This window comes from Triticum aestivum, chromosome 2D (assembly GCF_018294505.1).
Source record: "Triticum aestivum cultivar Chinese Spring chromosome 2D, IWGSC CS RefSeq v2.1, whole genome shotgun sequence".
In the NCBI taxonomy this organism is placed as follows: Eukaryota; Viridiplantae; Streptophyta; class Magnoliopsida; order Poales; family Poaceae; genus Triticum; species Triticum aestivum.
In genome coordinates, this window is record NC_057799.1 from 597928246 (window position 1) to 597950701 (window position 22456).

Genomic DNA, 22456 nt, shown 5'->3' on the forward strand with positions numbered 1-22456 from the left:
TCATTGTCCAACACATAAAAAGTCGATGACAATAGGTTGGTCTCTGATGTTAACACAAATGTTTGGTTTCGGTTTCACGTGCTTCGGTTTGTTCATTGCCCTCTATATTCATTCGTAGGGGCAACAACAAACTAGGGGAAGTGGCACGTTCAACCGAACCGTGTGTACCTTGAGGGTAGGTGCATGAATACTTGGTACTCTTCCATTTTAATCACCGTACTGATAATGCCACCAATAAACAAATTTTATGAACATTATATTTAGGCGGGTGGAAACTGCCAGCTCTTAATCTTAAAAGTTATTTGGTGATACAAAACCCCCAGAGATCGAGATTTTTTGCTATCTAATTTGCTTTTTGACACACATCGGGGGTACTAACATCTTATTTTACCAAAAACACAAGAACGGGGCTTTATGCGTATTTGAGACAACAATATTTTGTTTCGATCACATACTGATCGTCAGCTGGCGTATATATCAGTAGGGAAGAATCCCTGTGGTCCTGCCATACTCGACAAGGTTGTCAAAGATCTCACCCAGGTCATTATACTTGAACACGAACCCTTCCCCGATGAGCTTGTCAGACGACAGACACACTTTCGGCTTCTCCGGGGATCCATCAAAGCTACATAAGCATACTTGGATGTTGTTAAACCCACATAAAGATAAATATTTGCGTGCCTGCATTCGAGCAGTCCAAACTTTAAACAGCCGACTCAAGTACCGTTCAGGTTGCACATTGTATTGTGGATACTTCTCTGCCAAGAAACGGGAGAGCTGCAGGACTGTAGTGTTGTGGCTGCAGCAGATGTACCTGCCGGAGGAGGACTCATTCTCGGCCACGAACACCTTGGCGCGGCATAGGTCTTCAACGTGGCTTATCGCCATGGAGTCCGTGATCAATTGCAGGCCTATCAGCATGTTCAGGAATGTCTCGTCGCCTGGTAAACGCACATGTCAAGCGGACACCATGTCAGAAGAACACGGGATTGGAATGAGAGCTTGCTTGCCAGTTGCCACATCTCTCAGTTGGCAACCACTGACCGAGCTGTAAAAACAACTGAGAAATGCTATAGCATGGACGCCTTTCTCACCGGACAACAGGGAGAGGGTGAGGGGGACGCTAGTTTTGGCCTTGGAGAGCGGCGCCGCACCCAAGGTGAACACAGGCAACACGGTGACGAGGCTGATGCCGTTCTCCTCCGCGAATTCACTCGCCGCCTTTTCCAAAAGCACCTTCGAGACGGCATACGCCTGCCATGTAAATTACGTACATAAAACGGACACCAACGTTACGTGATTTATTTCCATGAATTTAAATGTCTAGGAGAGAGTTTGCAGCTGCACACACAAAAGATTATGTACCCAAATTGGTGGCTTGTTTGTTCTGAGGTACTCGACGTCGGACCATGAGCCCTCGTCCAGCACATGGCCGCCACCGTGCAACGGCCTCCTGGACACCGCGGCATCCGAAGACGTCAGGACCACCCGTTTCACCGTCCCGGCTCTCACGCACGACCTCATCACGTTGAGAGTCCCTTGGACGGCGGCTTCGATCATATCCTTCTGCCGCCAGACACAAAGAACGATATAAAATTTAAAAAGTTACAAAAAATACCCCATCATGGCTGTGTCATGTGTGCATCGCTAGATGCAAAGCCAGGGGTAATCCTTCCTTTCAAAAAAAGACCGACATCACGTTTTCTGTCAGCTGCGGAGCGCACTGTTGGCTTTTGATAAAAAAAACTCAGACCATTCAGTGTTAGATTGATCTCTTCCCCAATGGGCCCAACGGTCCATTGGACCCTTGACCCACGCCCTGATCGGGGGCGTCCAGCCCAAGCAAGGCTGGTGGGCCCCTGTCGCGGCACAAGGTACGAGTTTTGCCGCCGCCACTGCTTCCCACTCCTAACCCTAGTCCGATCGAGAGGGAGGCGCTGAAGCGATGGGAAGCTCCACCGCCACCACTCACGCACTCTCTGCCATCACCGCCGTAGCCATCCACCATGGCCACTTCGGCGGGTTCATCCACCTATGGTAAAGGTAAACCACCGCAAACCATCGATCTAATCTAGCCTAGTGATCCACAGCATCTATCATTCAAGACTAGCCCTTGGAGGTATATTCTTATAGAAGGAATTCTCTAAGCACCGACATGATATCAGAGTGAACAAGATCCCAAGTCTAATTCTTTGCCTGAGAGAGATCATGTGATAACTGACAACATAAATTTGTCTCCAAGTCCCAACTCCGTACATCACCGTCAGATATTCAGATGCCAGATCAAAGAACAATCATGCAAATGAAAGCGAAGATTGTGGGAGGTGGATGTTTACCTCAGGATCTGCTGGATCCATGTTCATCGGAGCAGCAACAAGGAAGGCGTAGTCGCAGCCAGAAACCGCTTTGTCGAAGCTACCTTCCACGTCCAGTTGGGCACCGATGACCTCCAAGGGGCCAAGTGCTTGCAAATCCTTGAGGTGGGAGTTCTTTTCCATGTCATCTTCATACAAATACAAAATCTTGAGAGTCTTGGGAATTTTGGATCAAAAACAGTTTCCAACAATTTCAGCACAAGTGATAGTATGCAAAACACTTTGATTTGGAACTTGGAAGGCATGTTTTGCAGTCTAAATATACCAAATAAATAAATAAATAAATACATGGCAAAGTCCAAAGAACGTAACTCTGAATGGAAGATTTGCTGGAGTACATAAAAAAGAGAACTAGAAACGAAGAAACAAGGACCAAACCGGGGTCTCTGACGGTCGTCTTGACCGCGTAGCCTTTCTCGAGCAGCAGCTTGATGAGTACTGCAGCGATGTAGCCGCTCCCTCCGGTGACGCACGCCGTCTTCCTTCCCTCGGCCGCCGACATCTCGATCAGTACCTCTCCTGCCAAACAGAACGACGATTCGCTAGCTCACTGCTCCGGATGTTGCCACTCTGCAGAGAACCTGCATTTATACTGTGTACAGATAACTAACAAGTCCCAGGTTGGTGGTGAATGACAAAGAGTTTTCCAGCAGTTGAAACTTGAAAGTGACCTGCATGCTCATCGCTGACGCTAGACAGCAGGTAAGATTTTTGTGCATGAAGACTCTTAGCCGGCCGGCTGTATGCATGGCTGCTAACGCTAAAGTGACATAGGTAAGGTTGATGTGCACTGTACGGTACATATACTACTACCGGAGGGAGTACAATACAAACTTTTGAACGTGGAGTTGTTGACGATGGCTGCTATCTTTATCTTTATTTTATCTTCTCTAATCTAATAATAAAGCTGCTATCGCTTCTGCCTGTTCACCCGTCGTGGTTGTTTTGCAAATAGGCCCTCTTGTTTTCTAGAAATTGCACCCGCAGTCTCTCTTTAAGTAATATCTAGGAACACATTTCGATTTTACAAATTGACCCCTCAATTTATTAGAATTCCGCCCGCGCTCCTTTGTACATCTTATCCAACCAGTGGCAGAGAAGGTCGAAGGGGGGATGGCTCCGGCGGGGCTCTCGTCGGCGAGCTCGTCGGCCAGCAGCCGCGGTGAGGCGCTCGTCGGCCGGCGGCTATGGCCCTGCTGGGTGGAGAAGATTGGCGGTGGCGTCAGATCTTCCCGTCGTCCGGTTCATCTCGTGCACCACCACGTCCACCGCTTCGCCCCTCATCGCGCGCGCGAGCGCTGCCATGGTGTATATGGCGCTCATCCTCCCCCGCTCCCCGGGACCTGCCCCGCTCGGCCCATCGACGACGACCACGTCCCACCTCGCATCGAGCACCTCCCGTGGCAAGGAGGTCAGCGCCAGCCGGCAGCCCAACTTGCGCACCGTCCCCGTCGGGTGCCAGCACACCGGGCTCGACCTCGCGCGCGGCAGCACTGCCCACGCCTCCCCGGCCGGGTCGGGGTACCTTGAAACATGGACGGCCGCCGAGCTGCTGAGGCCTCGCCCAACGAGCACGCCCCGCGCGCTGTCAGTTAAAAGATAGGGTTTAGGGTTTTGCATGGGGGTTAACATCCACCTCACATCTCTTTATATAGATGAACAGATTACAAGTATATACATATTCATATACGTGTACAATTACAATGTAGACTAGACCCTACTTTACATGCCCCCTCAATCTGAACTAAATACAAGATTCGAATTGGTTCTAAAGCGGTTTAACATCTGTCGAGTGGCGGGTTTAGTAAATACATCCCCCAACTGGTCATCTGTTGAAATGAACCTAACTTCGAATGCACCTGCAGCTACTCGTTCCCTCACAAAATGGAAATCTATCTCAATGTGTTTGGTCCGAGCATGATACACTAGATTCGCTGTCAGGTAAGTTGCCCCTAAATTATCACACCATAATATAGGCATGCGCTACTGTGTAACTCCAAGTTCTGTGAGAACTGAGTCTATCCATATGGCTTCAGCCACGCCATTGGCCAATGCCTTATACTCTGCCTCGGTGCTAGATCTCGAGACTGTGGGCTGCTTCTTTGACCTCCAAGATATAAGATTGGGTCCAACTGAAGGAAATATGCCCTAGAGGCAATAATAAATTTGTTATTTATATTTCGTTATATCATGATAAATGTTTATTATTCATGCTAGAATTGTATTAACTGGAAACTTAGTACATGTGTGAATACATAGACAAAACAAAGTGTCCCTAGTATGCCTCGACTTCACTAGCTCGTTAATCAAAGATGGTTATGTTTCCTGACCATAGACATATGTTGTCATTTGATGAACGGGATCACATCATTAGAGAATGATGTGATGGACAAGATCCATCCGTTAGCTTAGCATAATGATCGATAAGTTTTATTGCTATTGCTTTCTTCATGACCTATCCATGTTCCTCTGACTATGAGATTATGCAACTCCCAAATACCGGAGGAACACCTTGTGTGCTATCAAACGTCACAACGTAAATGGGTGATTATAAAGATGCTCTACAGGTGTCTCCGAAGGTGTTTGTTGGGTTGGCATAGATCGAGATTAGGATTTGTCACTCCGTGTATCGGAGAGGTATCTCTGGACCCTCTCGGTAATGCTCATCACTATAAGCCTTGCAAGTGCTACCTCTTGAGCATGCGTTGGTTTTCCCTTGAAGAGGAAAGGGTGATGCAGCAAAGTAGCGTAAGTATTTCCCTCAGTTTTTGAGAACCAAGGTATCAATCCAGTAAGAGGCTACACGCAAATCCCTAGTACCTGCACAAACAAATAAGAACCTTGCAACCAACGCGATAAAGGGGTTGTCAATCCCTGCGCGACCACTTGAAAAAGTGAGATCTAATAGAGATAATAAGATAAATATTTTTGGTATTTTTATGATATAGATTCGAAAGTAAAGATTGCAAAATAAAATAGATCGGAAACTTATATGATGGAAAATAGACCCGGGGGCCATAGGTTTCACTAGTGGCTTCTCTCAAGATAGCATAAGTATTACGGTGGGTGAACAAATGACTGTCGAGCAATTGATAGAAAAGTGCATAGTTATGAGAATATCTAGGCATGATCATGTATATAGGCATCACGTCCGTGACAAGTAGATCGAAACGATTCTGCATCTACTACTTTTACTCCACACATCGACCGCTATCCAGCATGCATCTAGAGTATTAAGTTCATAAGAACAGAGTAACGCATTAGGCAAGATGACATGATGTAGAGGGATAAACTCAAGCAATATGATATAAACCCCATCTTTTTATCCTCGATGGCAACAATACAATACGTGCCTTGCTGCCCCTGCTGTCACTGGGAAAGGACACCGCAAGATTGAACCCAAAGCCAAGCACTTCTCCCATTGCAAGAAAGATCAATCTAGTAGGCCAAACCAAACTGATAATTCAAAGAGACTTGCAAAGATAACAAATCATACATAAAAGAATTCAGAGGAGATTCAAATATTGTTCACAGATAATCTTAATCATAAACCCACAATTCATCGGATCTCGACAAACACACCGCAAAAAGAATTACATCGAATAGATCTCCAAGAAGATCGAGGTGAACTTTGTATTGAGATCCAAAGAGATAGAAGAAGCCATCTAGCTAATAACTATGGACCCGAAGGTCTGAGGTAAACTACTCACACATCACCGGAGAGGCTATGGTGTTGATGTAGAAGCCCTCTGTGATCGATTCCCCCTCCGGCGGAGCGCCGGAAAAGGCCCCAAGATGGGATCTCACGGGTACAGAAGGTTGCGGCGGTGGAAATAGGGTTTCATGGTGCTCTCAGATGTTTTCAGGGTATATGAGCATATATAGGCAAAAGAAGTCGGTCAGGGGAGCCAAGAGGGGCCGACGAGGGTGGGGGGCGCGCCTACCCCCCCTGGGCGCGCCTCCCTGCCTCGTGGCCGCCTCGTTGCTTCCTTGACGTCCACTCCAAGTCTCCTAGATTGCGTTTGTTCCAAAAACGACTCTCCCGAAGGTTTCATTCCGTTTGATATTCCTTTTTTGCGAAACACTGAAATAGGCAAAAAAAAATAGCAATTTGGACTAGGCCTCCGGTTAATAGGTTAGTTCCAAAAATAGTATAAAAGTGTATAATAAAGCCCATTAAACATCCAAAGCAGATAATATAATAGCATGGAACAATCAAAAATTATAGATACGTTGGAGACGTATCAAGCATCCCCAAGCTTAATTCATGCTCGTCCTCGAGTAGGTAAATGATAAAAACAGCATTTTTGATGTGGAATGCTACCTAGCATAATTCTCAATGTAATTTTCTTTATTGTGGCATGAATGTTCAGATTCGAAAGATTCAAGACAAAAGTTTAATATTGACGTAAGAGTAATAATACTTCAAGCATACTAACAAAGTAATCATGTCTCCTCAAAATAACATGGCCAAAGAAAGTTATCCCTACAAAATTATAAAGTCTGGCTATGCTCTATCTTCATCACACAAAATATTTAAATCATGCACAACCCCGGTTTCAGCCAAGCAATTGTTTCATACTTTAGTATTCTCAAACTTTTTTAATCTTCACGCAATACATGAGCGTGAGCCATGGACATAGCACTATAGGTGGAATAGGATGGTGGTTGTGGAGAAGAGAAAAAAGGAGAAGATAGTCTCACATCAACTAGGCGTATCAACGGGCTATGGAGATGCCCATTAATAGATATCAATGTGAGTGAGTAGGGATTGCCATGCAACGGATGCACTAGAGCTATAAGTGTATGAAAGTTCATCAAAAGAAACTAAGTGGGTGTGCATCCAACTTGCTTGCTCACGAAGACCTAGGGAAATTTGAGGAAGCCCATCATTGGAATATACAAGCCAAGTTCTATAATGAAAAATTCCCACTAGCATATGAAGGTGACAACATAGGAGACTCTCTATCATGAAGATCATGGTGCTACTTTGAAGCACACGTGTGGTAAAAGGATAGTAACATTGTCCCTTCTTTCTTTTTCTCTCATTTTTTCCATTTTTAAAAGCTTCTTTGGCCTCTTTTATTTTTCGTAAAGTCCGGAGACTCATCCCAACTTGTGAGGGAATCATTGCTTCCATCATCCTTTCCTCACATGAGACAATGCTCTAATAATGAAGATCATCACACTTTTATCTACTTACAACTCAAGAATCTTAGAAAAAAATATGACTCTATGTGAATGCCTCTGGCGGTGTACTGGGATAATGAATCAAGAGTGACATGTATGAAAGGATTATGAATGGTGGCTTTGCCACAAATAAGATGTCAACTACAAGATCATGTAAAGCAATATGATAATGGTGTAACGCGTCATAATAAACGAAACGGTGGAAAGTTGCATGGCAAAATATCTTGGAATGGCTATGGAAATGCCATAATAGGTAGGTATGGTGGCTGTTTTGAGGAAGGTATATGGTGGGTGTATGATACCGGCGAAAGTTGCACGGCACAAGAGAGGCTAGCAATGGTGGAAGGGTGAGAGTGCGTATAATCCATGGACTCAACATTAGTCAAGAAGAACTCGCATACTTATTGCAAAAATCTACAAGTTATCAAAACAAAGTACTACACGCATGCTCCTAGGGGAAGGGTTGGTAGGATTTAACCATCGCGCGATCCCGACCTCCACACCTAAGGAAGACAATCAATAAATAAATCATGCTCCAACTTCATCACATAACGGTTCACTATACGTGCATGCTACGGGAATCACAAACTTTTAACACAAGTATTCCTCAAATTCACAACTACTCAACTAGCATGACTCTAATATTACCATCCTCATATCTCAAAACAATCATCAAGTATCAAACTTCTCATAGTATTCAATGCACTTTATATGATAGTTTTTATTATACCTATCTTGGATGCTCATCATATTACGACTAAAATTTTAACCAAAGCAATTACCATGCTGTTCTAAAGGACTCTCAAAATAATATAAGTGAAGCATGAGAGATCAATAATTTCTATAAAATAAAACCACTGACGTGCTCTAAAAAGATATAAGTGAAGTACTAGAGCAAAATTATCTAGCTCAAAAGATATAAGTGAAGCACATAGAGTATTCTAATAACTTCCGATTCATGTGTGTCTCTCCCAAAAGGTGTATACAGCAAGGATGATTGTGGTAAACTAAAAAGCAAAGACTCAAATCATACAAGGCGCTCCAAGCAAAACACATATCATGTGGTGAATAAAAATATAGCATCAAGTAAAGTTACCGATGGATGAAGACGAAAGAGGGGATGCCTTCCGGGGCATCCCCAAGCTTAGGCTTTTGGTTGTCCTTGAATTTTACCTTGGGGTGCCTTGGGAATCCCCAATCTTAGGCTCTTGCCACTCCTTATTCCATAATCCATCAAATCTTTACCCAAAAACTTGAAAACTTCACAACACAAAACTCAACAGAAAATCTCATGAGCTCCGTTAGCAAAATAAAACAAACCACCACTTTAAGGTACTTTAATGAACTCATTCTTTATTTATATTGGTGTTAAACCTACTGTATTCCAACTTCTCTATGGTTCATACCCCCCGATACTGGCCATAGATTCATCAAAATAAGCAAACAACACACGAAAAACAGAATCTGTCAAAAACAGAACAGTCTGTAGCAATCTGTAACTTTTGAATACTTATGGAACCCAAAACACTCTACCAAAATAGGAATCCTAGATAATTTGTTTATTAATCTTATGCAGAAACAATCAACTAAAAATCATGTTTCTGTGATTTATTAAAATTATTCTCGTGCGCGCAGAAGTTTCTGTTTTTCAGCAAGATCAAATTAACTATCACCCAAGAAGATCCTATAGGTTTTACTTGGCACAAACACTAATTAAAACATAAAACCACATCTAACCAGAGGCTATATGGATTATTTATTACTAAACAGGAAAAAAAAGCAAAGAACAAAAATAAAATTGGGTTGCCTCCGAACAAGCGCTATCGTTTAACGCCCTTAGCTAGGCATTGAGATTTCAATGATACTCACATGAAGACAAGAATTGAGGCACAAAGAGAGCATCATAAAGCATGTGAAAAACACATCTAAGTCTAACATACTTCATATGCATAGGCATCTTATAGGCAAACAAATTATCATAGCAAGAAAAAACTAGCATATGCAAGAAAGCGGAAAGAAACAATAGCAATCTCAACATAACGAGAGGTAATTTAGCAACATGAAAATTTCTAAAACCATATTTCCCTCTCTCATAATAATTACATGTGGGATCATAAGAAAATTCAACAAAATATCTATCACATAAAATATTTTCAACACGATCCACATGCATGCGAAGTTGACACTCTTCCAAAATAGTGGGATTAACATTAACTAAAGTCATGACCTCTCCAAACCCACTTCTATCAAAAACTTCATAAGATTGAACATTCTCCAAATATGTGGGATCTAAAGTTGACACTCTTCCAAACCCACTTTCAATACTATTGCAAACATTATTATCAATCTCATATTCATCATGGGGCTTAAATAAATTTTCAAGATCATAAGAAGAACCACCCCAATCATGATCATTGCAACAAGTAGTAGACATAGCAAAACTAGCATCCCCAAGCTTTGGGTTTTGCATATTATTAGCACAATTGACATCAAGAGAATTTATAGTAACATCATTGCAATCATGCTTTTGATTCAAGGAACTATCAAGTATGGGTGCAATAGCAATAATCTCATGCTTAACATAAGGAACTATAGCAAATTCATCTCCATAAATATTGGCATCATGGCCATAAGAGTAGCAAGCATCATGTTCGTCAAGGGATATTTCAATCAAATCATCGGAATCATCATTATCTATAAATTTATGCATATCATTATTTTCTTCCAAAGCAACGGTCATTCTCTCAATAAATTCTTTGACATAGACATTATGAGCATAATTTTCATAGCAATATTTAAGTATGTCAAAATTTCCAGATTCGGAGAGAGTATTATCATACTTTTCAATCAAAGAAGCAACTTCATAAGCACCCTTAAAAGCAACAAATTCTTCAATTTGTTCGATATCGTAGTAACTATAAACACCCTTTGCATCAGAAGATAAGATTTCATTATCATTAAACTCACATAGGTAGGGGAGGTGTTTTTTAGGGTTCTTAGAGCAACAAGTAAAATCATAAATTTCACAAAGATTCCAAGCATAGCACAACAATCTGTTTATTTGATCCCGTAAGAGTCTCCCCTTTTCAGACAAATGGTGACGCACAAAATGAGCATGCTCATCTAAATATTTCCCATCAACTAGGCTAGTTGGGTTTCAGCAAGAGCGCATAAGGATCGAAGTTGATCCAAGTAGAACACTTCAAGTGGATCCATATCAATAGATTTTTAGCAAGCAAAGATGCAAGCAAATAGAAGGCACGTGGAAACACAAAGAAAAAGACATACGGGAAGAAGGCGAAGAAAAGGCAAAGGTGAAGTGGGGGAGAGGAAAACGAGAGGCAAATGGCAAATAATGTAATGCGAGGGATAAGAGTTTGTGATGGGTACTTGGTATGTCTTGACTTGTGCGTAGACTCCCCGGCAATGGCGCCAGAAATCCTTCTTGCTACCTATTGAGCATGCGTTGGTTTTCCCTTGAAGAGGAAAGGGTGATGCAGCAAAGTAGCGTAAGTATTTCCCTCAGTTTTTGAGAACCAAGGTATCAATCCAGTAGGAGGCTACACTCAAATCCCTCGTACCTGCACAAACAAATAAGAACCTTGCAACCAACGCGACAAAGGAGTTGTCAATCCCTTCACGGCCACTTGCAAAAGTGAGATCTAATAGAGATAATAAGATAAATATTTTTGGTATTTTTATGATAGAGATTCGAAAGGAAAGATTGCAAAATAAAATAGATCGGAAACTTATATGATGGAAAATAGACCCGGGGGCCATCGGTTTCACTAGTGGCTTCTCTCAAGATAGCATAAGTATTACGGTGGGTGAACAAATTACTGTCGAGCAATTGATAGAAAAGTGCATAGTTATGAGAATATCTAGGCATGATCATGTATATAGGCATCACTTCCGTGACAAGTAGATCGAAACGATTCTACATCTACTACTTTTACTCCACACATCGACCGCTATCCAGCATGCATCTAGAGTATTAAGTTCATAAGAACAGAGTAACGCATTAGGAAAGATGACATGATGTAGAGGGATAAACTCAAGCAATATGACATAAACCCCATCTTTTTATCCTCGATGGCAACAATACAATACGTGCCTTGCTGCCCCTGCTGTCACTGGGAAAGGACACCGCAAGATTGAACCCAAAGCCAAGCACTTCTCCCATTGCAAGAAAAATCAATCTAGTAGGCCAAACCAAACTGATAATTCGAAGATACTTGCAAAGGTAACAAATCATACATAAAAGAATTCAGAGGAGATTCAAATATTGTTCACAGATAATCTTAATCATAAACCCACAATTCATCGGATCTCGACAAACACACCGCAAAAAGAATTACATCGAATAGATCTCCAAGAAGATCGAGGAGAACTTTGTATTGAGATCCAAAGAGAGAGAAGAAGCCATCTAGCTAATAACTATGGACCCGAAGGTCTGAGGTAAACTACTCACACATCACCGGAGAGGCTATGGTGTTGATGTAGAAGCCCTCTATGATCGATTCCCCCTCCGGCGGAGCGCCGGAAAAGGCCCCAAGATGGGATCTCATGGGTACAGAAGGTTGCGGCAGTGGAAATAGGGTTTCATGGTGCTCTCGGATGTTTTCAGGGTATATGAGCATATATAGGCTAAAGAAGTCGGTCAGGGGAGCCAAGAGGGGCCGACGAGGGTGGGGGCGCGCCTACCCCCCTGGGCGCGCCTCCCTGCTTCGTGGTCGCCTTGTTGCTTCCTTGACGTCCACTCCAAGTCTCCTGGATTGCGTTTGTTCCAAAAACGACTCTCCCGAAGGTTTCATTCCGTTTGGACTCCGTTTGATATTGCTTTTCTAGGAAACACTGAAATAGGCAAGAAAACAGCAATTTTGGCTGGGCCTCCAGTTAATAGGTTAGTCCCAAAAATAGTATAAAAGTGTATAACAAAGCCCATTAAACATCCAAAATAGATAATATAATAGCATGGAACAATCAAAAATTATAGATACGTTGGAGACGTATCAGCAAGCAATGTGACTAATGAGTTAGTTGCGGGATGAAGCATTACGGAACGAGTAAAGAGACTTGCCCGTAACGAGATTGAACTAGGTATGAAGATACCGATGATCAAATCTCAGGCAAGTAACATACCGATGACAAAGGGAACAACGTATGTTGTTGTGCGGTTTGATCGATAAATATCTTCGTAGAATATGTAGGAGCCAATAAGAGCATTCAGGTTCCGCTATTGGTTATTGATCGGAGATGTGTCTCGGTCATGTCTACATAGTTCTCGAACCCGTAGGGTCCGCACGCTTAACGTTCGATGATGATTTGTATTATGAGTTATGTGTTTTGGTGACTGAAGTTTGTTCGGTGTCCCAGATGAGATCACGAACATGATGAGGAGTCTCTAAATGGTCGAGAGGTAAAGATTGATATATTGGAAGGTGGTATTCTGACACCGGAAGGGTTCCAGAGTGTATCGGGTACAAACCGGACTACCGGAAGGGTTACCGGACCCCCCCCCCCCCCGGTGGAAGATATGGGCCATATGGGCCATGGGAGGGAGGCTAACCATCCCACAAGGGGCTGGTGCGCCCCCCACGAGGGAGGAGGCTGAATTGGACTAGGGAAAGGGGGCGCCACCCCCCTTTCCTTCTCCTACTCCCTCTCCTTCCCCATTTCCACCTCCGTAAGAAGGAAAAAAAGAGGGGGGCGAATCCTACTGGGAGTGGAGTCCTAGTAGGACTCGCCCCTCCCTTGGCGCGCCCCGGTGGCCGGCCTCCTCCTCCCTCCTTTATATACGGGGGCAGGGGGACACCCTAAAGGCACAACATTGTCTTAGCCGTGTGCGGTGCCCCCTTCTACCGTTTACTCCTCCGATAGTATCATCGTAGTGCTTAGGCGAAGCCCTACGCAGATCACATCATCAACACCGTCATCATGCCATCGTGCTGACGAAACTCTCCCTTGACCCTCTGCTGGATCAAGTGTTCGAGGGACATCATTGAGCTGAACATGTGCTGAACTCGGAGGTGCCATACGTTCGGTGCTAGATCGGTTGGATCGTGAAGACGTTCGACTACATTAAACGCGTTAACATAACGCTTCCGCTTTTGGTCTACCAGGGTACGTGGACACACTCTCCCCCTCTCGTTGCTATGCATCTCCTAGATAGATCTTGCGTGATCGTAGGAAAATTTTGAAATTGCATGCTACGTTCCCCAACAGTGGTATCAAAGCCAGGTCTATGCGTAGATGATATGCACGAGTAGAACACAAAGGGTTGTGGGCGATAATAGTCATACTGCTTACAACCAACGTCTTACTTTGATTCGGCGGTATTGTTGGATGAAGCGGCCCGGAACGACATTACATGTTCGCGTTCATGAGACTGGTTCTACCGACGTGCTTTGCACACAGGTGGCTGGCGGGTGTCTGTTTCTCCAACATTAGTTGAATCGAGTTTGACTATGGCCGATCCTTGTTGAAGGTTAAAACAGCACACTTGACGAAAAATCATTGTGGTTTTGATGCGTAGGTAAGAACGGTTCTTGCTAGATGCCCGTAGCAGCCACATAAAACTTGCAACAACAAAGTAGAGGACTTCTAACTTGTTTTTGCAGGGCTTGTTGTGATGTGATATGGTCAACACATGATGTGATATGGTCAAGACATGATGTGATATAAATTGTTGTATGAGATGATCATGTTTTGTAACAGAGTTATCGGCAACTAGCAGGAGCCATATGGTTGTTGCTTTATTGTATGAAATGCAATCGCCATGTAATTGCTTTACTTTATCACTAAGCGGTAGCGATAGTCGTAGTAGCAATAGTTGGCGAGACGACAACGATGCTACGATGGAGATCAAGGTGTCAAGCCGATGGCGATGGAGATCATGACGGTGCTTTGGACATGGTGCTCAAAGGCACAAGATGATGATGGCCATATCATGTCACATATTTTGATTGCATGTGATGTTTATCTTTTATGCATCTTATTTTGCTTAGTACGGTGGTAGCATTATAAGATGATCCCTCACTAAATTTCAAGGTATGAGTGTTCTCCCTGAGTATGCACCGTTGCTACAGTTCGTCGTGCCGAGACACCACGTGATGGTCGGGTGTGATAAGCTCTACGTTGACATACCGGGTGCAAGCCAGTTTTGCACGTGCAGAATACTCGGGTTAAACTTGACGAGCCTAGCATATGCAGATATGGCCTCGGAACACTGAGACCGAAAGGTCGAACATGAATCATATAGTAGATATGATCAACATAGAGATGTTCACCATTGAAAACTACTCCATCTCACGTGATGATCGACATGGTTTAGTTGATATGGATCATGTGATCATTTAGATGACTAGAGGAATGTCTATCTCAGTGGGAGCTCTTTAGTAATATGATTAATTGAACTTCAATTTATCATGAACTTAGTCCTGATAGTATTTGCAAATTATGTGGTAGATCAATAGCTCACGTTGTAGCTTCCCAATGTTTTTTGATATGTTCCTAGAGAAAACTAAGTTGAAAGATGATAGTAGCAATGATGTGGACTGGGTCCGTGATCTGAGGTTTATCCTCATTGCTGCACAGAAGAATTATGTCCTTGATGCACCGCTAGGTGACAGACCTATTGCAGGAGCAGATGCAGACGTTATGAACGTTTGGCTAGCTCAATATGATGACTACTTGATAGTTTAGTGCACCATGCTTTACGGCTTAGAACCTGGACTTCAAAAACATTTTGAAACGCCACGGAGCATATGAGATGTTCCTAGAGCAGAAATTGGTATTTCAGACTCATGCCTGTGTCGAGAGGTATGAGACCTCTGACAAGTACTTCGCCTAAAAGGATGGAGGAGAATAGCTCAGCTAGTGAGCATGTGCTCAGAATGTCTGTGTACTACAATCGCTTGAATCAAGTGGGAGTTAATCTTCCAGATAAAATAGTGATTGACAGAGTTCTCTAGTCACCATCACCAAGTTACTAGAACTTCGTGATGAACTATAATATGCAAGGGATGACAAAAGCGATTCACGAGCTCTTCGTGATGTTGAAATCAATGAAGGTAGAAATCAAGAAAAAGCATCAAGTGTTGATGATTAAACAAGATCACTACTTTCAAGAAAAGGGCAAAGGGAAAGAAAAGGAACTTCAAGAAGAATGGCAAGCAAGTTGTCACTCCCGTGAAGAAGCCCAAAGCTGGACCTAAGCCTGAAACTAAGTGCTTCTACTACAAAGGAAATGGTCAATGGAGGCGGAGTTACCCCAAATATTTGGTGGATAAGAAGGATGGCAAAGTGAACAAAGGTATATCTGATATACATGTTATTGATGTGTACCTTACTAGTGCTCGTAGTAACCCCTGGGTATTTGATACTTGTTCAGTTGCTAAGATTAGTAACTTGAAACAGGAGTTGCAAAATAAATAGAGACTAGTTGAGGGTGAAGTGACGATGTATGTTGGAAGTGGTTCCAAGATTTATATGATCATCATCGCACAATCCCTATACTTTCGGGATTAGAGTTGAACCTAAATAAATGTTATTTGGTGTTTGCGTTAAAGCATGAATATGATTAGATCATGTTTATTGCAATACGGTTATTCATTTAAGACAGAGAATAATTGTTATACTATTTACATGAATAAAACCTTCTATGGTCATACACCCAATGTTGATGGTTTATTGAATCTCGATCGTAGTGTTACACATATTCATAATATTGATGCCAAAAGATGCAAAGTTGATAATGATAGTGCAACATACTTGTGGCACTGTCGTTTAGGTCATATTGGTGTAAAGCGCATGAAGAAACTCCATGCTGATGGGCTTTTGGAATCACTTGATTATGAATCATTTGATACTTGCGAACCGTGCCTTATGGGCAAGATGACTAAAACTCCATTCTCCGGAACAATGGAACGAGCTAATGACTTATTGGAAATAATACATACCGATGTATGCGGTCCGATGAGTGTTGAGGCTCGTGGCAGGTATCATTATTTTCTGACCTTCACAGATGATTTGAGCAGATATGGGTATATCTACTTAATGAAACACAAGTCTGAAACATTTGAAATGTTCAAAGAATTTCAGAGTGAAGTGAAGAATCATTGTAACAAGAAAATAAAGTTTCCACGATCTGATCGTGGAGGTGAATATTTGAGTTACGAGTTTGGCCTTCATTTAAAACAATGTGGAATAGTTTCATAGCTCATGCCACCTGGAACACCATAGCGTAATGGTGTGTCTGAACGTCGTAACCGCACTTTATTAGATATGGTGCGATCTATGATATCTCTTACCGATTTACCACTATCGTTTTGGGATTATGCATTAGAGACAGCTGCATTCACGTTAAACAGGGCACTGTCAAAATCCGTTGAGACGACACCGTATGAACTGTGGTTTGGCAACAAACCTAAGCTGTCGTTTCTTAAAGTTTGGGGCTGTGATGCTTATGAGAAAAAGCTTCAACCTGATAAGCTCGAACCCAAATCGGAGAAATGTGTCTTTTTAGGATACCCAAAAGAAACTATTGGGTACATCTTATATCACAGATCCGAAGGCAAGATATTCATTGCTAAGAATGGATCCTTTCTAGAGAAGGAGTTTCTTTCGAAAGAAGTGAGTGGGAGGAAAGTAGAACTTGATGAGGTAATTGTACTTTCTCCCGAATTGGAAAGTAGTTCATCACAGAAATCAGTTCCAGTGATTCCTACACCAATTAGTGAAGAAGCTAATGATGATGATCATGAAACTTCAGATCAAGTTACTACCGAACCTCGTAGGTCAACCAGAGTACAGTCCGCACCAGAGTGGTATGGTAATCCTGTTCTGGAAGTCATGTTACTAGACCATGATGAACCTACGAACTATGAGGAAGTGATGATGAGCCCAGATTCCGCGAAATGGCTTGAGGCCATATAATCTGAGATTGGTTCCATGTATGAGAACAAAGTGTGGACTTTGGTGGACTTGCCCGATGATCGGCAAGCCATAGAAAATAAATGGATCTTCAAGAGGAAGACGGACGCTGATAGTAGTGTTACTATCTACAAAGCTCGACTTGTCGCAAAAGGTTTTCGACAAGTTCAAGGTGTTGACCACAATAAGATTTTCTCAACTGTAGCGATGCTTAAATCCGTCCGAATCATGTTAGCAATTGCCATATTTTATGAAATCTGGCAAATGGATGTCAAATTTGCATTCCTTAAATGGGTATTTCTTATAGAAGAGTTGTATATGATGCAACCAGAAGGTTTTGTCGGTCCTAAAGGTACTAACAAGGTGTGCAAGCTCCAGCGATCCATCTATGGACTGGTGCAAGCATCTCGGAGTTGGAATATATGCTTTGATGAGTTGATCAAAGCATATGGTTTTATACAGACTTGCGGTAAAGCCTGCATTTACAAGAAAGTGAGTGGGAGCACTACAGCATTTCTAGGAAGTATATGTGAATGACATATTGTTGATCGGAAATGATGTAGAATTTTCTGGAAAGCATAAAGGAGGGTTTGAAAGGATATTTTCAAAGAAAGACCTCGATGAAGCTGCTTACATATTGGGCATCAAGATCTATAGAGATAGATCAAGACGCTTGATAAGTTTTTTCAATGAGTACATACCTTGACAAGATTTTGAAAGAGTTAAAAATGGATCAATCAAAGAAGGAGTTCTTGCCTGTATTACAAGGTGTAAAGTTGAGTAAGACTCAAAGCCCGACCATGGCAGAAGATAGAAAGAGAATGAAAGTCATTCCATATGCCTCAGTCATAGGTTCTATAAAGTATGCCATGCTATGTACCAGACCAATTGTGTGCCTTGCTATGAGTTTGGCAAGGGGGTACGATAGTGATCCAGGAGTGGATCACTGTATAGCGGTCAAAGTTATCTTTAGTTACCTAAGAGGACTAAGGAAGTATTTCTCGGTTATGGAGGTGATAAAGAGTTACGTCGATGTAAGCTTTACACCAATCAAGATGACTCTGAGTCTCAATCTGGATACATATTGAAAGTGGGAGCAATTAGCTAGAGTAGCTCGATGCAGAGCATTGTAGACATAGAAAATTTGCAAAATACATACGGCTCTGAATTTAGCAGACCCGTTGACTAAACTTCTCTCACAGGCAAAACATGATCACACCTTAGTACTCTTTGGGTGTTAATCACATAGCGATGTGAACTAGATTATTGACTCTAGTAAACCCTTTGGTTGTTGGTCACATGGCGATGTGAACTATGGGTGTTAATCACATACAGATGTGAACTATTGGTGTTAAATCACATGGCGATGTGAACTAGATTATTGACTCTACTGCAAGTGGGAGACTGAAGGAAATATGCCCTAGAGGCAATAATAAAGTTGTTATTTATATTTCCTTATATCATGATAAATGTTTATTATTCATGCTAGAATTGTATTAACCGGAAACTTAGTACATGTGTGAATACATAGACAAAACAAAGTGTCCCTAGTATGCCTCTACTTGACTAGCTCATTAATCAAAGATGGTTATATTTCCTGACCATAGACATGTGTTGTCATTTGATGAACGGGATCACATCATTAGAGAATGATGTGAGGGACAAGACCCATCCGTTAGCTTAGCATAATGATCGATAAGTTTTATTGCTATTGCTTTCTTCATGACTTATACATGTTCCTCTAACTATGAGATTATGCAACTCCCGAATACCGGAGGAACACCTTGTGTGCTATCAAATGTCACAACGTAATTGGGTGATTATAAAGATGCTCTACGGGTGTCTCTGAAGGTGTTTGTCGGGTTGGCATAGATCGAGATTAGGATTTGTCACTGCGTGTATCGGAGAGGTATCTCTGGGCCCTCTTGGTAATGCTCATCACTATAAGCCTTGCAAGCAATGTGACTAATGAGTTAGTTGTGGGATGAAGCATTACGGAATGAGTAAAGAGACTTGCCGGTAACGAGATTGAACTAGGTATGAAGATACCGACGATCGAATCTCGGGCAAGTAACATACCGATGACAAAGGGAACAACGTATGTTGTTGTGCGGTTTGACCGATAAAGATCTTCGTAGAATATGTAGGAGCCAATATGAGCATCCAGGTTCCACTATTGGTTATTGATCAGAGATGTGTGTCGATCATGTCTACATAGTTCTCGAAACCGTAGGGTCCACACGCTTAACGTTCGATGACGATTTGTATTATGAGTTATGTGTTTTGGTGACCGAAGTTTGTTCGGAGTCCCGGATGAGAACACGGACATGACGAGGAGTCTCGAAATGGTCGAGAGGTAAAGATTGATATACTGGAAGGTGGTATTCGGACACCGGAAGGGTTCCAGAGTGTATCGGGTACAAACCAGAGTACCGGAAGGGTTACCGGACCACCCGGTGGAAGATATGGGGCATATGGGCCATGGGAGGGAGGCTAACCAGCCCACAAGGGGCTGGTGCACCCCCCACAAGGGAGGAGGCCGAATTGGACTAGGGAAAGCGGGCGCCACCCCCCTTTCCTTCTCCCACTCCCTCTCCTTCCCCCTTTCCACCTGCGTAAGAAGGAAAAAAAGAGGGGGGCGAATCCTAATAGGAGTGGAGTCCTAGTAGGACTCCCCCCTCCCTTGGCGCGCCCCTGTTGGCCGGCCTCCTCCTCCCTCCTTTATATACGGGGGCGGGGGGCACCCCAAAGGCACGACATTGTCTTAGCCGCGTGCGGTGCCCCCCTCTACCATTTACTCCTCCGATGGTATCATCATACTGCTTAGGAGAAGCCCTGCGTGGATCACATCATCAACATCGTCATCACACCGTCGTGCTGACGAAACTCTCCCTCGACCCTCTGTTGGATCAAGAGTTCGAGGGACGCCATCAAGCTGAACGTGTGTTGAACTCGGAGCTGTCGTACGTTCGGTGCTAGATCGGTTGGATCGTGAAGACGTTCGACTACATCAACCGCGTTAACATAACGCTTCTGCTTTCAGTCTACGAGGGTACATGGACACACTCTCCCTCTCTCATTGCTATGAATCTCCTAGATAGATCTTGCGTGATCGTAGGAATTTTTTTGAAATTGCATGCTATGTTCCCCAACACCGACAAACACAACAAAGCCACCAGTAGAACGCCTGTCATCAACACAGCCTGCCCAGTCTGCATCTGTGAATATACTGACACCATTAAATCTGGACTTACGAATTCGTAGCCCCGTGTCTAGCGTACCTTTGACAAACCTTAGAATACGCTTAATTACTTCCCAATGAACCTCCGTAGGCTGCGACAGGAACTGACACACGTTGTTCACAGCAAAGGAGATATCGGGACGAGTGAGTGTCAAATACTGAAGTGCTCCAACCACACTGCGATACCTGAAAGAGTCATCAGTACCCAGTAGAGCACCACTGTCACGTGAGAGACTCTCAAACTGTAACATCCCAAAATTCTAAATTTTGGAATGTTATAATAATTAAAATATATGATTGTTTGATTGATTGTTGAGTGATTGATTGAGTGAAATTGATTGGAATTTTAAACTTTTGAAGTTTTGTTGAGAGGGAATAAAAGGACTTTCCAAAAAAATGCTTCTGTTTGAAAATATTTGAATTTGGAAATATTTCAAACTTCATGCCACTCAATGATCCTCATGATTTCTTAATGAAAGAGAGTGGGAAGTAAAGAAAAATTTTCATTTTGAATTTGTGATTTAAATTTTGTTTTTAACTCAAAGTGGCATTTGAGTTTTATTCAAAAACTTTTCTGACAAAGAACACTTGAACAAAAGTGTTGAGAGGGAGTAACATGACACCCCAAAAATGTTGGAATAAATTTTCCATACAGTTTTGAAAGTCATTTTGATTTTTGTTTGAATTAAAGAAATGATTTTTCAAAAAGTATTTTATTTGCCCCTGGAAAATATCCCATTGAATTGTGCTTATTTTTCTGATCATTTTTATATATAATACTCCTATATCTTATTTTCATTTTATTTTCTAAAATGATTTTTTCTTCACGGGTTATTCAAAAAAAGGAAGGTACTGTTTTTTTGGCCAAATCCGGCCCGATCCGTACCGAATCATCTCTTTCCTCCTGACGAGATGCTCCAGATCTCCCGCCACCGCCGGAGCATCGCCGGAATCGCGGGATTCGCGAAATCCCTCGCCCCCTCCTCCAAGCCGACCCCCCCTATAAATGGCCACCTCCCGCACCCATTTCCCCCCTAGTCCCTCCTCTCCTCGCCCCACGTCGCCGCGCCGCCCCGCCGGAATTCGCCGGAGCCGCCAGCGCCGTTTGCTCCGCCCCACCCACCGCCGGCCCTCCCCGCCACCCACCGCCGCCACCAGCCGCTCCGCCGCCCCAGCCCGTCCCCTCGCCTCGCCCGGAGGACCACCGGAGCCACTCCGCCCGAGCTCCTCGCCGGAACAGCTACAGTAATCCCTACCTGCCTTTTTTTCCGTTCCGTTTTTAAAACAGAATAGTTTCAATCTTGTAAAATCCGCAGTTAATTATCTACGAGGTATTTTTGAGTGATTCCAACTGCCTTGGATCACAAATTTTATGAAGTTTCTGTTAGTTCAATTGTATTTTATATTTGAGCAGTTTAAATTTGTGATTGTATGAATTTTCTCAAATCACTAGATTTGAGCTATTTTGAGTTAGGAATATTATTTTTGACCGATTCTTTTTGCTACTGGTTAATTATTATACTAGCTACGTATTAGTGTTTAGTTTGCATGTTAGTGAGTTAGTTAGATTAGATTTTTATTGTAAACAGTACTGTTTACTCTGTTTTTAGTACTGTTTGTAGTTTAATTATTATTAATTAGTTTTAATTAGTTTCTTTTGCTAGTTTTCGCCAGTGTGTCATATATTCTATTTTTTAACAGTAGGTAATTTCTAGGA

At 42.7% G+C, this 22456-nt stretch overlaps 1 protein-coding gene and 1 pseudogene across 2 annotated transcripts; both read right to left on the bottom strand.

Annotated features, from left to right (window-relative positions):
- Nucleotides 1–274: 274 nt before the first annotated feature.
- On the bottom strand, nt 275–2920 carry LOC123050279 (anthocyanidin reductase ((2S)-flavan-3-ol-forming)-like). 2 transcript variants are annotated; one of them, XM_044473102.1, is made up of 6 exons: nt 2754–2920; nt 2337–2503; nt 1366–1566; nt 1095–1254; nt 725–941; nt 275–625 (listed from the first exon to the last, which is right to left on the bottom strand). In XM_044473102.1, exons 1-6 carry the CDS (start codon nt 2875–2877, stop codon nt 478–480), a joined length of 1017 nt encoding a protein of 338 aa, XP_044329037.1. In that variant the 5' UTR covers nt 2878–2920; the 3' UTR covers nt 275–477. The 2 variants fall into 2 exon arrangements, with proteins under 2 accessions (XP_044329037.1, XP_044329036.1); XM_044473101.1 differs by having other exon boundaries at nt 275–941.
- Nucleotides 2921–3560: 640 nt separating this feature from the next.
- The window catches only part of LOC123056011 (probable methyltransferase At1g27930), a 31480-nt pseudogene continuing 12584 nt past the window's right edge, over nt 3561–22456 (bottom strand).

What these genes read in the sequence shown, in the direction of transcription:
- LOC123050279 (XM_044473101.1), bottom strand. Translation starts at nt 2,877, where the DNA reads ATGTCGGCGGCCGAGGGAAGGAAGACGGCGTGCGTCACCGGAGGGAGC. An exon ending in TGGATCCAGCAGATCCTGAG is followed by an intron (nt 1,567 to 2,336) that starts GTAAACATCCAC and finishes GTCTGGCGGCAG; the next exon opens with AAGGATATGATCGAAGCCGC. An exon ending in CACCCTCTCCCTGTTGTCCG is followed by an intron (nt 942 to 1,094) that starts GTGAGAAAGGCG and finishes TGCGTTTACCAG; the next exon opens with GCGACGAGACATTCCTGAAC.